Genomic DNA, 22,345 nt, shown 5'->3' on the forward strand with positions numbered 1-22,345 from the left:
CGACCACCTGAGAGGTCTGGATGGTTCATGTTGAAGCAGCAGATCAGACTTGTGTGTTTGGCCCTCAACCAATCAGTGCTTTACAAGCCAGTAGAATAAACAGCAGAATTTCAAAGTTAATTCAGAAGCCAGGCTTCCATCCAAAACACGTAAAAAAAAGCTGTAGCTGTAGCTTCTAGCAGAATCAGAGACTTGTCGTGCGTCGTACCTGCAGGAAACCACTGGGGTCATTCTCCTTGATGACCTCCATACAGTACTCCATCAGCCCCGTGGTCTGACGCAGCTTCACCGTACAGTGGGAGATCTGATCCCGAACCACCTGGGGAAAAAGAGGATGAAAAAAAGAAGAAGAAGAGAGGATTATAAGGGAGAAAAGAAGAAACACCCACGAGGAAATCAAGTTTTGCAAGTGTAATATCAACAACAACAACAACAACAAGCATACATGGAAGATAATCATATGTTAATCATCACCCTTTTCGTGTAATCACTCTCGAGTGGAACATGAATAAAATGCACAGAGAGGGTTTAATAAACTGTGCGAGTGCTGTAGTATAAATAGGGTAAAAAAAAGAGGAAAGATTGGAGATGCAGAGAAATTACAGGGGAGTAAATATGCAGAAGGTGACAGAAATGTTGATAAACGAGGGAAGAAGAGAGACAAAGGAGAGTAGAGGAGAAGAAAGATGGATACAGAGAGAGCTTAAGGCAAAATAAATATAACGACAATGGAGGGAAGGACAGAGAAAGGAAAGAGGGAGGATGGAAGGAGGAGGCTGGAGAACACAGATTAAATAAGGCCGTTAACGGATGAAGAGAAGCAGCAGGAATACCAACAATGAGATTAGCAGCAGGATTGTCAAAGTGATTGATTGAGTAATGTTTCCTTCTTCAGACTCGCACACAGGTTGAGGGAGGAAGAGGAGGCCGAAGGGACACCGGCAACTTGTTATTGACGTTAACGGAAGGAAAGTGACATTTTGCTTTCACGCGTTCAAACATCACCGGCTACATCAGAGACGAGACGAGCGCGCCTGAGCAGCCACACGCTAACAACATGCAGAAGTTTTTGAATTCTCTGCTGTCAGTCGTAGATTTTTCTGCCTCAGAAAACGCAGAGAAATCCGTCCTTAAATCGTTTTGTATTGCAGCCCTCCCCCACATTCATAATTGATCTTCCTTGAACATGATCTGAATGAAAGGGAGCCGTTTCAACAAATCAATAAGAAAAAAACGCTCTTCATCGCACACACACCAAGATATTCTGTTGATTTGATGGGATATTTGATAAGACTTGGGAGATTCCCTCTCCCCTGCTGACACCACTGATGTCCACAGAGCCTCCTCGCAACGGTGGGAAATAAACGGGGGTGCTGGACCAAAGGGTTGCTAGGCAACAGAAACTTCACTGTTGCTATCTGAGGGGCTGAGCGGAGAGGAAAATCCTTTCTGCAGACCGACCGAGTACATAAAGATGATTTACTGACGACTGCAGTCACAGCATCAATATGCAAGTATTGCAGCACTGACACTCAACAAACAGCAAAGACTTTCATACAGTGACAGATTATTCAATATCTTGTATGTGGCATTAAGACACATAAGAGAAGTATGGGTGGGCAATGTAGATACAATACAGTATATACTTCTTTATATTACAGTGGCGATATATATTATGATTTTTCTGGAAATTCAATCAGGAAACCGATGTGAATGCCGCTTTTTGGCCGATTCACTGAAATAAGAACGTGACAAATCAAAGCACTTAATTACATTTGACACAAAAATCCCTTTTACCGAATATACAGATGAAGCAGTCCTGCATACTGAAAGTCTGAATCAACCACAAATACTTAAAGCATATCGATCTCAACATTCAGCAAAATTTGACAAATCTGTGTCGTATTGCAAATATAACATTGATTGTGGCCAAAAATGGCAGCATCATCTTTCGGCTACCAGTGTCACCAGCACAGTGTGATGCATGTTTTAACCACTTAACGGTCAGTTTACCTTGTTTGGCTGCACAGCGTGAGTTTGTAAGGAGGTGTGATAATCACTTTCAGTTTGTGGTGGAGGGCACCACATCATGTTTGACGTGCTTCATTCAAAACCTCAGAGAACTGAAAACTTCTGTTCCCAGTTTGGTTTGTTTGGGCAGCTGAAAAAAACATTTTAACCGACCGGAGGCGCCTTCAAACTAACTGAACGGAGACACTTGAAAATAAAGATTTTACTTCTGAACCACTAAAGACCTTCTCGTCTCCTCTTCATCAGCTGTTTCCTCATGACCAAATAAAACAAATTGCGGGTCTGATTGGACTCTGAGAGGATTAAATATCAACTGCAAAAAGAATAATTTCAAGTAAATTAATATTTACAGAGCACAACTAATCATGTTCTAATTACTCCCCCTTTTAATGCGGTAATCAATCAGAGGAGGACCGTGTTTAACCTCTCTTCCCATACAGCGAGGGGAGGAAATCTCATTCCGGCTCTGATGATTGGGTTTATATTTCTCCGGCTGGGGGCAAAACCCTCCCTGCTGTGTCAAGCCTGGAACATCCTCACCCCTGCAGTGGCCTGGCGTGGATCCAGGAAGAGTTTCTCACTGCTGTCGCTGCCTGTTTAACAATCAGACTTTCTGTCACTCCTCCAAACGCAGCTGGAATCACAATCTCTTAATTCACGGAGGACAATACGTGTGGAGGGATTTTGCAGACAGCTTTTTACCAAATCTTGTCCTTTTCCCCCCCGCTCCTTCCTTCGACTCTCACTGCCTACTGAGCAGCTCCTCTCAGCATTCCAGTCATCTTCTCCTGAAATCTGCTGTTATTCAGCTTTGGAATAAGATACAAAAAAAAGCTGCCAGCGGCAACAACGCTGATCGGTGGATAATCAGTGTGAGGAAGATTCGTACACCTGAATCAAACACAAAAAGAAGGGACGGCAGCAACTTGAGGTGGGAGGAAACTAAGCATCCGGAGAGAGAGAAGATGTGGGAGTAATGAATTAAAAGGGGGAGAGAGAGAGGGGTGAGTGCAGGACAGTGGAAGTGGGCCATAGTTTCTGCAGAAGCAGAGATGAACGAGCGGAAACAAACTCTGTCCTCTGATGACATATGTAGCTGTCATGGTAAGGTGATTGAACCAGTAGCTCCATAGCGATGCCAAAACGACCCCAAACAACAAGAAGGCAAAATACTGCTGAAAGGACGCTTTACTTTACAGATATTATGTTTGGAACAGCAGGTTTTTCGTTACATTTCTTCATCCGAGGACTCAGATGAGAAGTGTATTCTTACTCATAAAAGCATGTTACTACTCTTGTTATAAAAGGAGCTGCTAAAACATGACAATTTTTCTATTTAAAACCGACCGTAACCAAACATTTGGTAGGCCACCTGGGGGCAGTGGACACAACATTGACATACTATCAATATTTAAGTTGACATGGAAAACTTGTTAGCAAAACAGAGCAGCATAATCTTTCATTTGGAGGTTTTTTTCTGGCAACCATGATGCTAAAAGGAGACTAAATATTGGTAAATCCAATATTTAGTCTCCTTTTAGCTCAGTTTTTGGTCTCCACCAACTCCAGAGGGAAGTATCTGACTATTTAGCTGCTTAATGCTCCACTATGTTCACCAGCTAGTCTCTAACTGTGTCTGTTTACCTCTTGACGCTGAGCAGGTAGTGTAAAAAGCGGTTGCCTGCTGGGGCCGAAAACTCGATGAGACTGAACCAATGCAGTAAAGTTGTGGGTCGTAAAATCTAGAGGTAGGGGTAATCAAATGCGTGCACCGGCACTGACAACAACCAAACGTGGCAGGATATTTCAAAAAGGGGCCAATAGTATCCAGTATCTAATCAGCTACACATATTGTACTGTGAGTCAGCAGGCCCTGCTGCCTCTTTGTGAAATAAATTAACTCCTATCTTTTTCTGTGTCACTGCGGCACATTTGGCCTTGTAAGATACTGAGGCTGCAGTCACCTGACCTAACCTGTCCCTTTACAGCAGCAGCACAGGCTGGATTACAGTCAGCCAGGACCCTGACATGAAATATACGAGACTTTGACTTTGTGTGCATGAGGATGATTTGATGAAATGAACCTGACATGTGGCAACAGGAGGAGAGGAAAGTGAAGAGGAAGATGAGAAGGGAAATGGACGGAGGCAAAAGAGGAGAGGATGAAAGGAGGTTGAGGAAAGAGGGAACAGCAAGAGAGGAGAGGAGGAAGACAAGAAGAGAGACAAGAGGGATTGTGATGGGAAACATTAAATCAAACTGTTACAAGATGAAAGGAAGAAGAGCAAAGTGATTCCAATCACTTCCTGCGTTGCTTCCTGTATGTTACACGCCGCAGTGACGGTCAGAGAAAGTGACAAGGGCCACTTCCACAAACGCTCAGCTGTCAGCGGGGATCGAGGCGCTTCTCGCGCGGCATGAATGCGTCTCTTACTCAGACGGAGGCACAGAAAATGCAACAGAAAGATGAGCTTCACCTCGGAAATGTCAGACGTGTCAGGTTCATCAGCGTCAATGATAAGTTAAATGAATTGTTTCATCGTTTAGTCTATAAAATGTCATAAAATGGTTGTAGAATTTACAATAATATAAAACGAAGACAAGCAGCAAATTTACATTGTAGAAGCTTGAACTGAAGAATGGTTTGCATTTTTAGCTCAATAACAAATTATTAGAGCTGAAACAATTGATGTCAATCGACAAAAGAATCAGTAACTATTCCAACTATTTAATTACACGGAAATCACCAGTATTTTCTGCTTTTATTTGTTTTGTATAGTTATAGTACAGACAGAAAATACGACGATGAAGACGTTGAAGTCTAGTAAAACTGGGATGCACACGGATTATCATTATGAAGACTAAACTATTAATTATAAATCAATGATGTAGGTGCATAATCATTCTGTATTTTAAAAAATAATAATTCCCGAGTTCGTCTCGGTGCAGTCCAAACCGTTCCCCGTGTTTGAGTGCTTGAATCCGGGTAGCAGGGATCCCCTGGAGCAACACACTTAGTCAGATGACGAGGAGTCAACAGAGAGGTCAGCAAATCACTAGTGGAAATACAAATAGCCTCAATGCAGCCGTACTCATTAAACGACCCGCGCTGGGTGTGCGGAGCACGAAGCATCCGGTGGCAAACGCAGACGACGCTTAGTTTCTGATTCACTTTGTGTTCCTCTAATAAGCCCTCAGAAGAATTCCTCATCAGTTCACTGCTGACTCCCAGGTGACATACAGTGAAAGTGTTTAAAACATTCTCCACAATAAAACACTGTACTGGTGGTTAGCTTAGCATAAAGACTGGAAACGGCGGGAAACAGGTATCCTGGCGCCGTCCAAGGGCAACAAAATCTGCCGACTAATATCTCTGAAGCTCGAATTAATATGTTTGTTTGTGTAATCTACACAAAAGAAACAAGAATGAATCTTAGAAGCTAGCTGTTTCCCTCTGCTCCCAGTCGTGATGCTTATAAGTTTCCTCATCTGCTGAACTAATGCTGAACTATTTACTTATATATTACTTTAAAGGCTCTTAATGTTGGTGCATTCAAGTGCTTGTGGAAAGCTCAGACATCTGAGACGTCTGCTGCTGAATGACTTTAAAATGTCAAAATGTTTCCTCAGTGTTATTATTACGTGCTTGGTTTAAGGGACAGTTTGTGATTCCGAAGCTCTTCTGATTCCAACGTGCTCCTGAATGTCGCCTGCAAAACGTTCACAGTGATGGATTATTAATTCAACAAGCTCACTGAGATAAAGTGAGAATAATGGCTGCCTGAAAAGAAGAAAATCAGTCGAAAAACCTGGAAAATTGCTCCCAGTATAAAATGAGCTATGAACGGGGCTACAGATATTAAAGGAGGTTGCTTTCTTTTCTCCATGTTTGAAATATTAAGATGTGACGCATGGAAGTGCCTCATAAATCACTGACAAAATGAAAAACTCATTCTCATTTAAGTCACATTTAGTTGAGTACAAGGAGGACCGGCCCTTTTTCTAATTAACACATTGAAGTGAAGGAGGTTCTCAGTATAGTATGTCCCCAGAAACGGTTGCTGGTGGTTTGCCTTGGCTATAAATTGCAAAGCACCGCTGTACAGATGTTTGAGCGAAGGAGCTTTTGTAACCGCTCAGTGTGACAAACTGCCATGAAAGCACCTTCCGCCTCTGCCGTCTCTCTCTGAACAAACACACGGGTCAGTCCTCCTGATGTGCAGGAGACAAAAACTGAAGCTGACTCACGTTATTAAGGACCACTTCTCTCGCCTCCACAGCTTTCAAATAACGAGCTCACCTCGTCCCGGTCCCCATGGCGACTGGGCTTTGGCGTCAGCGTGCAGTACCAGAGGAGAGCAGCAGGAAGGAGACGCCGAGTCAGCCGCAGCAGTTTAGATTGTCATTAATTGAGTTTGTTTTAATGGGTTCCTCACATAAAAAGAGCGTCGTGCGACTGAATCAGCAGGATTAATCAGGGCACTTCGTGCGTTTCTTAATTGGACACGTATAAGATGCATAGCTGGCATTTTGTTTTATGCAACAATCTGCTTTTCACGTGTAAATAAATCATATCTGAGATGCTACATCTGGAAAATACAGAAAGGGCTACATTAACATCAGGAGTGCAGCGGGACAGAAATGTGTCTCGTTGGATTACGGCTGCAGGACGACTCCCGCATGCTGAGCTCATGAAGCAGACAGCGTCCCGTTGACCGGCCATGTCCAATTACTGGAGGTGCACTCCAGAGCAACAGGCGGTGCCTCCTCTGATCTCCCGCAGTGTTACTGCTGCTGATATCGACCTCAAACGATCAGCTCTGCCCTCCAGGAGCACAGAACACGTGAAAGTGAGAGTTTCTTGCATCAATTGTAATTGTTGCTTTAATGTTACGCCCAGTTTGTAAATGTTTAAAGAGAAAAAATGAATACAATTCAGTTATAAAACTTCTCAACAGACAAAATGTAAACTTAAAAACACGCAAAGAAAAGGGGCCGGTCCTCCTTGTAGAGAACTAAATGTGACTTAAATGAGAATGCGTCACAGCTTAATATTTCACACATGGAGAAAAGAAAGCAAAATATGTGTCAGTGCATGAGCGTGCTCACATGAAGCCATGCACAGGCTGTGTTTCTCAAACCACCTACACGTGTGAAACCTTGATTCTACAGAGCGTCCAAGCGTGAAATTGGATGCTGTACAGCACAAATGTATCTCTCCCTCCTCCCCCTCCTCCTCCTCCTCCTCCTCCTCCTCTCCTGTTGACTCCCTCTCTCAGTTATGTCCTCCCGTTCAATGTGTTGAAGATGGTGAAAATCATATTTTCCAAATCAAAAGAATATGCGTTTGAATCTTAAACATGCATTGAGGAAATCTTCAAAATGCAAAACAGCTTACCATTTTTAAAACGTTAACATTAATATTTAAATGAATTTCCGTCCTCGCGGGCAGCAAACGGTTTCAGTTCAGTTCAGCAGAGCCAGTGTTGATGTGATTTTCTTACCAATCGAGAAGCCACCAGTTGTCTGAAATACATCATTCATCCCAAATATTGTCGCATCTATTTTTGTCAGGTCCAAGTTGTTGGTTGCAGACTGTTTATCCGATCTGAAAATCCAGCTCCACTTCCCAAATGTTTAATGCAAACACAGCCACATTCACATTACACCACGACACACCACCCCCATACATCTCTGACAGTTTGAGATGAACTGGATGTTACTTTGTGTGGTCGTGCCCGCTCACCTTCAGCTTGTGTTCGTGCTCTTTATTCACTCGAGACAGCAGCTGGGCCTTGCGTCGGTTCAGGGCGTCGATGAGGGCGTCGCACTGCGCCACCAAACAGGCCTCAAACTCCACTCCGTTCTCCTGCAAGACAACAGGCAAAGGCTGAAAAGAATAACGCACCGAAAAGACGAAATATATATATACAGTATATATATATATATATATATATATATATATATATATATATATATCGGGACTTTCAATTCAAAATATACCGTACACAAAACCAAAAGCAGAGGAGATACTAAATGAGTGAAACCCTTAGGCAATCCAATTAGCAGCACACTGAAATATATAGAGATAATAAGATTTCATTCACACGTCTCCTCCAGCAGCTCGTCATCGAACGAGGTGGGTGGATCAAGTCATCATGAAGTGAGTAGTGTACGTACAATTATGCCTCGTAGAGCTTGTTTTCCCACATCACAACTAGCTCCTCCTCCTTCGCCTCCTTTCCTATCCTGCATCTCCCACCGTGACGGGTTTCCCTGGAGCCGCATCTGAGTGTGTGTGCCGATAATCAGCGAGGGCTTTTAATCCCACCTTCCTCCTCTAATCGGCCTCTACAGCTGACGGCGTGCAGCTTTTGTCTCCACACACACAGCAGAAGGTTGTCCAGCATGTGAATCTATTCCCGGTCAATATAATGTGCTGACACTAAGTACTGTACATGTGATACCACTGACTGTACACTCAAATCAATACCCTCGCTCACACCTTCAAAAGACCTGAAACCTGCAGCCGAGGAATGCTCCGCTGGCGTCATATGGTGACGCATAAGTTTCATTGAATCGAGCAATCTGTATTGATTACAGTGGCAGTCTGTGTCCACATATGAAACCATTTTCAGCATGAATATATTTAGTACAACTTGAGAATCGATCATACGAAAACATTCACCACTTAACTGACTCTAATTTAAGGGTTGATGTGTTCTAAATGCACGTAAAAGAGAGGACTTTGATGTCCTACTGTAGATGTAAACAGTGTCATTTTCCACCTCTCATATGCAGCACGATGGCTGGACAATGACCAAACTCCAGGCAGTGAAATAATACGTGAAGCCTTTTTGTTTCTGTTGAGTACTGCAGTGACGTGCCGTGGTGGACAGCCTGGGATCAGACTGGGGGGGAGGGGTGAGAGACAGGTAACATTGCTCCTGGTCGAGAAAGAGTGCGCAAAGCCTGCGAGTCTTTGTGTGTATTTACGTACCTGGATGTGCTGCACCATGTTTCTCAGCTGAACCAGGAACTCTTTGGCCTCGGTGGCTCGGTCCGACAGCACGGTGAGAGCTTGAGACAGCTGACCCTGTGGAGAGCACAGAGAGAGGACGTTAGAGATGAAGCAGCAGCAGCGATGGAGTGATACTGGTTTGTACTGCATTTAAATAAGAATAAATCAACACTCCATTATACATAGATAGGTGCTGAATCCTCAGGAACAAACGTCATCAGTAGGACAAGATTTACTCATGCGTGGACGTTTCTTTCTGCAGGGTTCAAACGGGCAGCAGTGTTCGTCAAGCTATGTGACACACTGCAACAGGAATATAGCCAACAGGAAGTGTTGGCTATACCCAATGAATAAAACAATTAGAAAAAGAGATTTTCCATGTCATAAATAAATATCTATGAGCTTATAGTTCTGCTATTTATTGCAAAACAAAAATACATTTAATTTATGTGACAGTAAGCTGAAGAACTCTGGGATTTGGACTGCTGGTTGGTCAAAACCAGTTTAGGAAAGTAATCTCGGCTTTTTTTCACACAATGTTTCGACCAAACAATTAATAATAACATCAATAAGTCAATCAAGATCATAATAATCTGCAAATGAATCGCGAATCGCCCATGCTTTGTAAGTGGTGAAGGAGGTTTTTGTAGTTTTGACGATTTAACTCTCAACTCAAGTCCTCCTAAATAAACCCCACATCTTGTTTCATGCATGTGTAGGAGACATTTATTAAATGAGACCTTTGCGATTGACAGGAAAGACACACGGAGGCAGCACAGAAGGACATTCCAAGCAGCTTAAGTTATTTTAGATGCAGATTCCCAGACCAGTGTGGCCTAAAGTTAAATGTTAGACGTATAAACATCATACATACAGCCGTCATGCTGTGAAAATCACCGAACTCTGACTTTGTCAATTTTGAAGTTTTGGATGAACTCAAATTCACAAACAAAGCTGCTTTTCATCGCTGCTGAGAAACTGACATTTTGAAGAGTCAAAGTTTTCGCCCCTGAGACCAAATGAACTGTCGGCTTTATTCTCACACACAAAATGACATTTCCAACTAAAACTAAGACGATTTATGTGCAATAAAGCCCTTGACTATGGTTATTGGATTACAGTCCCTGGTCATGTGGAGCAGAGCTCTGTACATGTGATGGGAAATACCACCGCTTTGGATGTGTGCGATGACACACAAATGCTCCTGTTTGGATATCGGGGAACAGACAAGAGGGTGTTCATGTATGTGAAGCGAGGTTGTGTGAACAAAGAGGTGACGGAGCGAGAGGACGCGGCCTGACCCTGTGGGAACCTTGAACGGTTGAGTGAACAACCGTCAACGTGGGGAGGATATTGTCTCCTGGGAGGAAAAAAGGGTATTTGGGCAAAAAGAAAACAGAAAAAATCATTCCCACTCCGGAAGAGAGCAATAAAACCTGGAACTAGCTGATACAGTGAAAAACACTGTGAAAACAAGTCTGTGTCAACGCAGCTCCTGGCATCTGACGTAAGCTGGTCGAATGGGAATCTGCCAACAGCTGACCTTTGACCTCAGAGTTTGGGAAACCATGACAGCTGCCGCTAACACGAGTCTACTGCACCAAGGGACGGTCTGAGCCGGTAACAGCTGAGCAAAGACTGCAATGTAAACCTTTCTGGAAGAAACTTGCTCTTTGTTAACTTGGGACTCTTATTTCAACATCTCCAGAGACCTCCAAGAATGAAAAGATATGAACTGTACGTTCGGTTGTTTGTCACAAAGACATCTCAAAAGCCTATGTACAGACTTCAGAGGGCAAATAGGCCTTTATGGAGATGGGTTTTAAAGCGAATGAGGTATTCACTATCAAATCATTTAAATGTAAAATAATAATGAAAAATGTCTGTCACAAGCACCCGGAGATCAGGGTGATGTCTTTTAATTGCTTGTTTTGTCTGACCGACCAAATTTGAGCCAGGCTAGCAGTTTCCCCCTGTTTCCAGTCGTTATGCTAAGCTACGCTAACTGGCTGCTGGCTTCATATTTAAAGTAAAGAGTGGTATCTATCTTCTCACCTAACTCTCGGCAAGAAAAGAAATGAGTGTATTTCCCCAAAGGGCGCACTATTCTTTTATCATGTTCTATATTTTACCTGAGAGGATAAACATGTGAATGGAAGACATTTTAAAAGCACACAAATCGCATCCATCTCCTTCTGAGTTGAGACCACTTCTGAGTCTCCATTTCACTTCATCGTTTTGACCCTGCAAATCAAACTCAAGTCATCCCTCAGACTCTGGCGGTTTCATTACATAGCAGCCGAGTCACTCACACCTGCCCTTTCAGTTTGTCCTAAATTGGAGTTCATTTTCTCGGTCAGCTTTCTCATTTTCCTCTCTGTGATACAGCGATGGACGTCGAGGGAGCTCCTGCCTTCGCCTCGCCCAGTTAACAAGTCAGTATGCGTGCAGTGACAGAGCAGATGAAATGAAAAGCACTCGATTGTCTGGAGGCGTTTTTCCGCAGTCTGTCGGAGAGCCTGCAGAGCTCTGTCCTCAAAACCAGGTCAAAACGTGCCATGAGAACAGAGGCTGTTTTTTTTCTTCTGCACAGCTCACGGCTGCTTCCTGCCTGGTGGGGACAACAGTGCCATGGCCGGAAGGTCGGCATATGGAAAGACAGACTTCAGCAACAAATGGGATGAACAGCACTATGGGACAGACACCAAAAGCTTCCCAGTTTGACAGATTTGACAGGCGTAGTTTCTTTTCTCACGCAACACAGTGATAATCATTGAAGGTATAACCCTAAAAATTCATAGTCATTTTTGAAACAATGAGTTCTTGATTGCAGACACAGGTAGAAAATCCAGCTTCTCCTTACTCTTCCATTAATACTGCATTTATACTGTACATTTCAAGATATTCTCATTTGTTTGCTTGTTTGCACTGGTTGTATGTTGTATATCTTTGATGCCCATATTCCTTATACTTCTCATTCTAAATTTAGCATGATTAACTTATGTTCTCTTCATATAATATGTTATATATTGTAGCATTATGTACATAATTTACATTTTACGTAGCCCTTTGTTTCTATTTAATTCTATATTTATTTGTGCCTATAAGATCGACGGTAACTTAACAAATATCCTGTAGAAATTACAATAAAGCAGAGTATGCGTTAGGGTGGGTTAACCAATGGTCATAATCAAAGATGGCGACGGCCAAATCGCCAAACTCAAGGCTTCAAAACTAGGGTTGGGTATCGTTTTGTTTTTTTCCGATACCGGTGCTAAAACGATACTTTTAAAACGATACCGGTGCCTAAACGGTGCCTGAACCGATACTTTTTTCTTCAAATTGAACAACATATTAACTGTTTGAAGTATACTATAAATATAAATAAATACAAAACACTTTGCTTCAAACTACAGCGTCAAACTTTTTAACTATGAACAATATGTTAACTGTTAACAGTTTACAGTATACTTAAATCAATATAAATACAAAACACACACACACTCTGTACACACACTACAGCTTCAAACTTCAGCAATTATTTTTCAGAAATATGAGCATATTTTTTCGGTACCCAACCCTATTCAAAACAGCAGTCCACAAACCAATGAATGACGTCACGATGAGTACGTCCACTTCTTATATACAGTCTATGGTGTGAATGGGTGAATGACATGTAGTGTTAAAGCACTTTGAGTGGTCGGAATTTAGCTTCTGACAATTCAGTTGACTGAAAACTCAATCCAGCGGCCGCATCCTTCGGAGGACGCTAGTTATCTGGACATGCTAAAGACCGCAGTTTACGTTAGCAAAACACACAGTCAATCCATTCCTTATGATACTGATTTTGTGTTTTTAGAATTGGTAAGACTGAAAACACAAGACACTATACCACTCTTATACATTGGGCCGAAAGTTGGGCTTTAGGCCCAATGTATGATCTCGCTTTGCTAAGCTAGTTAGCCGAGCATGCTAATGTTTGCTTTCCGAGTGATTTCCGAGTGACTGATGAGAACTATTACGAGGCTTATCAGAGTTTGTGCTCAACAACACTTACATCAATGCAAAGCACATTCAAGCTTGTTCAGGGACGGTCGAAATAAAAGCATCATGCAACATTAACGTAGAGAGGATGCTGGAATGTTTGCAATGAGCTGTGGAGGATTTGTTGAGGTGGGGGGGGGGGGGCCGGGGTTTAGGATGTCGCTGCTATTTGGAGGCGCACTAATCATCTCAGTAATTAAGCTGAGTGGGAACACGTGCACGTCATGAATAATTCACAAGCGGCTTCAGGGCCATTCGGCGCGTTTCATTTTCTCTCTCTGCGGCCGAGCAAACTCACCAATCTGTCACAGGAATGCGCGGATGTCAGAGAGGCATCAGAGCCAATTTGGATGAAAGCCCCCACCAGGAAGTGGGAAGTGCAAGGAAAGAGGGCGGTAGGTGTAATGTCACTGCTAAGCTCTGAAAGTCGCAGCGGAGGAAAAGCATTACTCCTCCAGCTAATTAAAAAACACACACATATAAATATATATATATATACATATATATATATGTATATATATATATATATATATATATGTATATATATACATATATATATATATATATATATATATATACATAAAATGTGTCTAGATAGAACAGAATAGAATAAAGTTCGATTTTGAGTTCCCATAATCTACTTTCAAAAAGCTGCGTTACCTCTCAGAGAAATGTTTTAAGTGTCCTGCTCTTTTCTCAGAGCTTCAGGGTTAAGTACCTTCTCTGGTGTTCTGTCAACAGTCTCTTTAGCCTCATTTAATCCTGTGTGTAGCCTATAGTACACAGTCTGTTGGTTACACACCGTAAACAGAGGCCGAGGTCAACTTCTTGTGACAGAAGACATCAAACACACAACTTACACCGAAACCCTACGATCAAATAAAATGTAAATGAATGTTATTTTGCACAGCTTGATAACTGATTGTGTTTCCCCAGTAACCAGAGACTCCAACATGAAAGGTTGCGGTTGTTTACACGCACTGTCAGCCCTCAGAGACAACAGTTTGAAATATTAAGCAGGCGACTTGATGATATTTACCGTCTTGGGAACCTTTCTGTTGTTAAAAATGAAGCTCTTACATTCTCCAACACGCTGGAAGAGTTACGATTTGGCCAGATTGTGATACTCCTCCGTGTTTAACAAGTTCCCACATGAAACCCATCTTCCACAAGCAGAACCTAAGTGGCTGGTGCATTATTCATCGCTTATATCTGCCGTCATCAATAATGCAGAAGTCGTTAACTATCCACACACACACACACATAAGGAAAGGCAACGAAACTAGGATATTAAAAAGTTGCCACAGTTCTATCATGTCAGAAACAGAGTCCTTATTTGACGGACACCTGGGACAGCACAGCAGGATATGGGGCAGAAGTGATCTATTCTTGTCGGCACTGGATTCACCAGGCGACGGCGGCGTCTTCTGCAGATCATTTAGTCGCCTGTACATGTTGATCTTGTCTCAATGTGTCAAATAGAAGCAATCAAGTACAGCGAAAGAGTGAAATGGAGATTGTAAACTGTTATGTTGTAGCTGTGGGGGAGGAGGAGGGAGAGGAAGGTGTTTTAAAGATCAGGTCATTCAGTCAGTTATTCTCCTCTTTGACGACAGCATCTATTTAGTAAAAGCAACGTTTCTGGGTCGGAAACAGCAACATTTGACGTCCGTCCGGGCAGCTTTGTAAAATGTAATTTCTCCCTATATTTTTCTCTTCTGTTGGCTGAAACATCACTTTAAAAATGGTTGTTTTTGCCACTTTTGGGATTCAACATTTGGGCTTTACAACTTTAAATTTCTGCGATCCTCGTCGTAAGTAGATTTGTTGATTTTTCCACCATATTTCCACCGCTGTTTGTTCAGAGAAGAGGTCTAATCAGGCAACAAAAGTCAAAACACCTGTGTGGATGGATGAGGCGTGTCTGTGTGAGCTTTGAAGGTCTGAGGCTGCAGGCTACATAGCGGCTAACAAGCTGGTATTTTTTATGGCCAGGCAAATCAATCCGTGGAGAACAGGTTACATTAGAAGGAACGCACTATTAATAAATATAATTATTGACAGATTTCAGCCCGATATATGTCCAAACACAAGACAAGTTGCCTCAATTTAAGAAATGAATGACCACGGTGGACACCTTTTAGCCATTATGTTCAGAATCCATTTTCATGCTCAAACCATGGTCACTTTTATGAAAACAAAACTAAATATCTTGTTTAACCATCATTAACTGTAAGGTAACTGTGTCAGTATTGTAGCTGGATACCTGCAGTCTAATACAAAGGGGGGAGCTGAGTGTTAAATTAGATAGTAACAATGATTGAGGTGTCCCAATATGCACTTTTAAAAGATTCCTGTCAGCCAATCAGAAACAGGAGTTTTCTGCTACATTATTTAACCGTCCATCTGACACACGCTTTTTTTTAAATGTCTGTCAATATTCTTTGTGGTGTCCTGGATTTTGACCTCGCCCAACAACATTTACCTCAATAAGATGCGGCTCTGATCATTTTGGCTCAAATCAGATTTTCTGCTCCGTAAAGCCTTTAAGTCACAAACGCTGAGAACAGACTGAGGAGAATGACATCAGTTCTTCTTCTACATTTCTATCCTCATCCTCCAAATCCAAACGATGTCGCTGACGATGATTATCCTGAGGATAATTATGTTGATGATGAAAACAGGGTCACTGCAGGCTGTAACCTGTCCTCATCATCTGCTGCACAGACCTCAGGATGAGCCTGATTTCTTACTTTATGTCCTCATTTAATGTGGGCTGACTGTGTTAAGGCAGCCAGATGTGACTGAGCATAATGAATTATTCTGTGTTAAAATCACCCTACAAATCTGATAACTTACTTTTGGTTTGGACTCATTTATGTCGAGAAAAGAAGAAGAAGAAGAAGAAGAAGGAGAAAACGTCCTTTCTTTCGGTCCCAGTCGGGCCACAGAGGGAAACTGGCACATTGGAGTTTTGAGGCATTTATCTCTCTCCAGTTCCACGTCTGGAGCAAGTTGAAATGTTCAGCTGGTCTGTGTTCCCACCCGGAAAAAGCTATATAATATGTCAAAATAAAAAATGCCTTCAGTGCATAAGCTTTCTGTGTGGACCCAGGACGACAAGATGACTCAGACTAGAAGTATTCTGTTAAGTATCTCGTCAAACTGGAGACGTTCAGCATCGCTCTGCCGCTCTTTCCTGCTCGGTCCCTGTTTCACTTCCTCTCTTCGGGCATTCTGGGTCATTCTGCCGCTCTCATTTTCCTCTTCTTTATCTCCCTCCTTCATTAACATTTACACAGCTAATCTCTTTACATGGCAGCTCGAGGGGTAAATATCACCGCCTGTAATGGAGCAGCGTCAACCCAAATGGCTTTGAGACCCCACTGTGAAATTTCATTCTCTACAGACCTCTGTCCTCCGCCTCATCCCCATATCAATGAATCACAGCCTGCTGTCATAAACAAACGAGCAAACGTGTCTTTTATCTGCACACAATCACTTATACTGCAGTGATGCCCAAACGGCGGCTCACGTACCACTGGTGCTACGCAAGAGCCTTTCTAAAAGGCCGAACAACTGCACTCCGACTGGCCGCCGCACCACATGTTGCACCACTTCTTCTAGCGAAATGAAAAGACGTTACCCGGCTCGCTACATAAATCTGGGCGGAGGCAGTATAGGCGAGTTTGTTGGTATCTGCAATGGGAAGTTGTAATTTTCAGGGATGTCGGAGATCAGATCTCCTCTGCAGCCTCTGATTTATCTCTCCATTCGTGGCAAGTGGGTAAATTGCTAATTTCCTGCTGCAATCTGCTACTTATTTTCTGCACACCCACGCATCTCGTACATAAGCTTCTACGTGATAAATCGCCTCTAATTGCCTCTAAACACACTGAGGCGACAGGGGTTGACCTAGATTGCATTCGGGGTCCTGGGCGACCTCCGTAGTGACATCCGTGAAGAGCCGAGGACCACTCGCCATGTCGGGGTTCAACGCTGTTGACGATGCCCCTTGACTCTTTTTAATGTGATTTACGGAGATTAACACGGACATCCTGTCGCCACATAAAACCCTCTGACACAAATCTGAAGAGGCAGACGTGGTACGGGGCGATACACACGATGGAGCTCTTCGATTTCTTCTGGTCTTTCGTCACTGAAATTGACTTTGGAGACATGAAATTGATTTCCATCGCGGTTTAGACACGGTCACGCGGCCCAAAAGGGAGGGTTAGAGATAAAAGCACAGTCGTTTTTATTGCCTGCGAGGCCAGCGGAGAAGTTGAGAAGACGTCTGAGTATGAAGCGAGAGTAATGATCTGTAGTCACGTTCATTTAAGACACAAATGTACTGTAGAGGGAGGAGGGAAAGGCTTAAAGTAGGGGTGTAACGGTACGCGTATTCGTATTGAACCGTTCGGTACGAGGCTCACGGTTCGGTACGCATGACGAACTGAATACGTTTGGAAAAAAAATATATATATATATTTTTTATTTATTTTTAAAACCTTTATTTAACCAGGTAGTCCCATTGAGATTAAAAATCTCTTTTGCAAGATGTAAGTAACAATACTACATGACATTAAGGAGCAGTTTTTGTTTTTTATGCTTATGTGTTGCTAAGAAGACACCCCAGAAGATGAGTCACTCAGGTATAGTTCCATCATTGTTCAAAGTCAAAGAATAACTTCATGATGTTAGTTTTAATGAATAAATATATTTTAAAATCAAGTACATTTCTCTGGCATTTATAGTTTTCTACTGTACCGAAACGTACCAAACCGTGGCTCCACTGTATCGTACCAAACCGTGAATTTTGTGAACCGTTACACCCCGAGCTTAAAGCATCTGGGATGGATCCCTCGTGGGGTCCGGTATCTTGGAGACCTCTGCTGCTCTGCACAACATCAAGAGTGGATGTCGTTGCCATGACGGCAGGTGGTTCAACTCTGTCTCCATGAAGAGAGAAATGGTTGAGAGAGAGAGTAGAGAGAGAGAGAGAGAGAGAGAGAGAGAGAGAGAGAGAGAGAGAGAGAGAGAGAACAGTTTGTCCCAGCGAAACAAGACGACGACGATGACGGTGCAGATTAAAAAACACCTTGAAGTAAATCGAAGAGATCTTATTAAATGATATCAGCGAGCGTGTTTTCTGCTCGCTAATGTAAATGCTACAGGTGTGGATTTAAGATTTTCTCGCAAAGTAACAAGGTTCAAGTTACTTCGCGTTGTACTTTCTGCAACAACATGAGACAGTGATGCTGAAACATGCGGAAACCCAGACACAATATCAGACAACCAACAGCGTTGATCAGTTTGAAGGGAAAAGGAAGATGTTTGTGTTTATGTGCATTTATTTTCTGGTTGTATGAGTATATCTGAGAGAGAATGTGTATCAGAATACCATATGGTTTTGCATACGGCCAAAGCCAAAACTTAAAGCTGCACTGGCTTTTATTTTTATACATATAAAATGTTAAAAGAAACGTGTGATGGACTTGTTAGGTGACACAGGCTTGTTAGGCTTGAACTGTTTTTTGTGGGGTCCAGCTTCTCAAATGTGACGACTTGCTGCTTTTCTCTGTTTCATAGCTTGTTTGTGCTGATATTTTCGAGTTTTGGACTGATAGCCCACTTAAAAAAACCATATATATTATACTTCAGATCATTTCAATGTCAATCAGAGTTGAACTCAACGCAACTGAGAAAGTAGTGACCAATCAGATTTCAGAGGAAGCCACTTCCCCGAGTTTCTACACGATGTGCATTACACTGAAGTATCTACAGTGTATCTGTAGGACATGGAAAACTGTTTCATTTCTCCCCTGATGAATTATGTGAGGAACACCCCGAAGCATCTGAAAGATGCCCATCCTCAACGCTGCCAGCTCCGAACTCCACGCCATCTGTTCCAGTTCTGCAGGCAGCAGCTTCAGATAACAGGTCACAAATAAGCAGGTGCCGTGATAGAAGCCGAAAAACAGGACGCCAGGCTGCATGTTGACACCAATATCACTGGGGCCATCGATTGGTTTCTAAAAATGTTCCCATTTTGACAGTTTGGATACAAGAAAGGGTCGGCAACTTCTCAAGTGATGGCAATTTGATGGGAGTGAAATGATCAACCCCCCTCTGATTTTTCCATCAATTTCACAATTGCCTCATACATCTGAGGTGACACGCTATCTTCACACCATCGAGAGGAGATGATTGCACTGGAGGTCTGTTCAATGGCTGTTTTTGGAGACATAGTACACCAATCTTGAGTGCAATGAGGACAGCTGATACGCCTGCAGGGAGGCAACGGTGTGTGAGTTTCTCGAGCACAAAAACTCACCATATTTTCTGGTTTTCTCATGGAAACCAGGCAACACCATCACTACATATCACCATTCCTGTGTGTGTGAGTATTGAAAAGCATCTATATCCAGCTCCACATCCTCCCTCGCCACTGGAATCTGAGGAGTGTGGAGGTGAGGGTTGCAGCTGCAGAGGCGTAGATGCACTGCAGCTCTCTGAAACGCCTCCCTGCCCACAACAACTCGGCTTCCAAAATAGCACCTCAATCCACACCGAAGGCCTGCTGCATCTGTGCTTCACTGCCGGCTCCTATTAAAGCGTAGCTCCAATATTAGCCGTCCCTAATGATCTCTGGGCGCCTGTTGAGCTGTCAGAGCACAGGGGGGAGTGGAACATATACATACAGTATATATATATATATATATATATGTATATATATCTATATATTGAGAGTGAAGGAATCTGCTGTGTGGAAGCTCAGGAGACAAATGGTCAAGAGCTGAAATCATGCCAGAATCCCTGCACAACTTCAGTTCATAATTTGAAGAAGAAGCAGTTTCCTGTTGATAAAGGATGCCTGCTCCTGGGTTTCCACTCGTGAACAGAATGTCTAATAGAGCTGCTTCCTGACAGCGTTGCGCACCAAAAGACAGCAGAGTTCCCAATTTGGAGACGTGCGTATTTCACGAATCTGACCGAAATGTGAGATGCAGGATTGTCAGGGAGGGCAAATTCTTCTACTTACTTTTATTGTAAAGCGTTCATTTAAATCCATTGTGACTGAGAATAAATCCCCACCGCTCTGTATATCTGCTGGATGCGAAGCGGAACTGGCAAGATACAGCCTACAATATTTCCAATGCGGACTTGTTGCTCAGCTCAGAGGCTGATGAATCATTGTGAATAAAAGCTACGCACACACATATACACACACACAGCGAAAAGACGCACCCGTACAACAGCACATAAAGATTTTGCAGCTTGTTATATTTTCTGTTACGCACGTACCTTGTGCAGTTTCCACATCGCGCCCAGAGCTTTGACTTCATGTGTGCCGTGTTTGCCCTCCTCCAAACACTGATAGCACACGGGCATCTTACACTGCACACAGTACATGCTTAGATTCTCCAGTTCGTGCTCTGTGCAAGTGGATGTTTTGCGGGGACTCGCGCGGCGACTTATCCGCCCCTGCGCTGGCGGCACCAGGCGATGCTTGGCGAGGGGACCGCGGGGAGGATGGCACCGGAGGCGGCACGGGTCGCAGTAGAAGACGTCGCACTGCTCGCACATCACGGTGGCCTCCTTCGGACTCTTCTCGCAGAGCTGGCACTTGAGAGCGGCCGCTTTGCTCTGCTGATACCTGTCCACGACCCCCTCCAGCACCCGGTTCTTGGGAAATCCGCGGAGCCCCCGCTCGTCCAGGATGAGGCTGCGGTGACACTGCGGGCAAGTGATGCAGGAGTTGCGGGGGATTGGGGGCAGAGAGCCGGGCTGCGGTAGCAGGTGATGTTCCGGTTGAGGATGCGGGGCGGACGGGGGGAAAACCCGCACCCCGTTCGGTGATTTTTGACAAGGGGTGGTCGGAGTGCTGACGAAGCCCCCATAGGAACCGTATCCACTGTCCGCCTCGCTGTACAAACTCATTTTATCCAAATCCAAGTAATCATAGTCAGAGACGCCGGATCCGGACGCTCGGCTGCTCTGCGGGGACTCAGCGTCGGGGGTCTGCACGAGAATATTCCGGGCACACGCCTGGCAAATGTTGTGGGTGCACGGCAGTATGATGGGCTCCCGGAAAAAAGAGCCGCACACGGGGCATTTTAACTCTTCCTCCATCTCATCCATGGCTGCTCTCGGGGAGGTGAGAGATTCCTCGGCGGCGTGCGAACGCAGGCGGGAGAAGTTACAGCAGAGTGTCGGGCTGATGAGTCTGTCTGCTTGTTTGCGCGTAAACGGAGCTCCGGTCGCGTCCTACTGCGATTCTCACTGCCAGTGCAACCTTGACCAAGAGGAAAAGGCATCGCGCTGAACCGTCACACGCGTCTTCACCAATAGGCGAGCAGCATCGGCTCTGAAAGGGCTGCCATTGGATAACCGGTGGATTCCGAACAACCATTGGATGACTCAGCTGTCAGTGAGGAGTTAATGCGCTTTACAGCGAGATGGATCAACAGATATCATTTCCTACATTACTGAACATGTAACCTAGTTGTTTATGGGATTATAAGGAGATGCGAGACGATCCGTTCAACGCAGGGCAATAAATACAATGTGATCATATAATAACTCATTTATATCAGTTATATGAAGACAACCACAGACAACAGTGGGATGTACAACAATGCAAACATATTCAGTTATAAGTTCAAACTGTTACTCAAGAAATAATATATCTTGATGATCTGTATGAAAAGTAAAATCACTCATGATTATATATTTTAATATTTTTACTGACACATTAAAGTGATTTGTAGGTAATTCGTCCATGGCAATGCATCTGTTTGTTTTGTTTAGGCTCATCACATGTTTTATGCCAAATCTTACTCTGCAAAGTCACTTGCACCGCAGTGTTGCAACTAATGCCGCGTTGTATTAGCATCCTACAGTATTGATTTATCAGTTGGTTGTTTTGTCGATAGGATGTCAACAAATAATGAAAAATGTCCAACACAAGATCAAAACCCAGGCTTAATGAACTTCATCACACATTTAAATAGAATATACAAGAGAGAAATTAGCAGCAAATCTTCATATTTGACAAATGTTTTGCATTTCAGCATTATAGAGTTGTCAAATTGTAGTAAAAATAACATGCAGTAAAGTTTTTAAGTGAAAGTATACTTTCTGTACCGATACGCAACTGTACTTCATTACTTTCCACATGATTTTTTCTGACTGACAAACAGGACAGACAATCTTAAGATTTCTTAAGCCAGGATCTGAATAATA

The 22,345-nt window shown here is 43.3% G+C and overlaps 1 protein-coding gene across 8 annotated transcripts in view; it reads right to left on the bottom strand.

Annotated features, from left to right (window-relative positions):
• Positions 1-21,241, bottom strand: part of trim9 (tripartite motif containing 9) — a gene marked incomplete at its 5' end in the record, with an annotated part of 33,206 nt that extends 11,965 nt beyond the window's left edge. For 5 of the 8 annotated variants that reach the window (XM_079286760.1, XM_079286759.1, XM_079286757.1 and 2 more), the window contains 4 exons: positions 209-319; positions 7,778-7,900; positions 9,032-9,127; positions 20,405-21,241. In XM_079286760.1, coding sequence (XP_079142886.1) covers positions 209-319; positions 7,778-7,900; positions 9,032-9,127; positions 20,405-21,241 — 1,167 coding nt within the window. The remainder of the gene's footprint in view (positions 1-208; positions 320-7,777; positions 7,901-9,031; positions 9,128-20,404) is intronic. The other 3 variants (XM_079286761.1, XM_079286758.1, XM_079286756.1) reach the window with 2 other exon arrangements.
• Positions 21,242-22,345: the final 1,104 nt, after the last annotated feature.

The sequence above is a fragment of the Melanostigma gelatinosum genome (assembly GCF_949748355.1).
Source record: "Melanostigma gelatinosum genome assembly, chromosome: 16".
In the NCBI taxonomy this organism is placed as follows: domain Eukaryota; kingdom Metazoa; phylum Chordata; class Actinopteri; order Perciformes; family Zoarcidae; genus Melanostigma; species Melanostigma gelatinosum.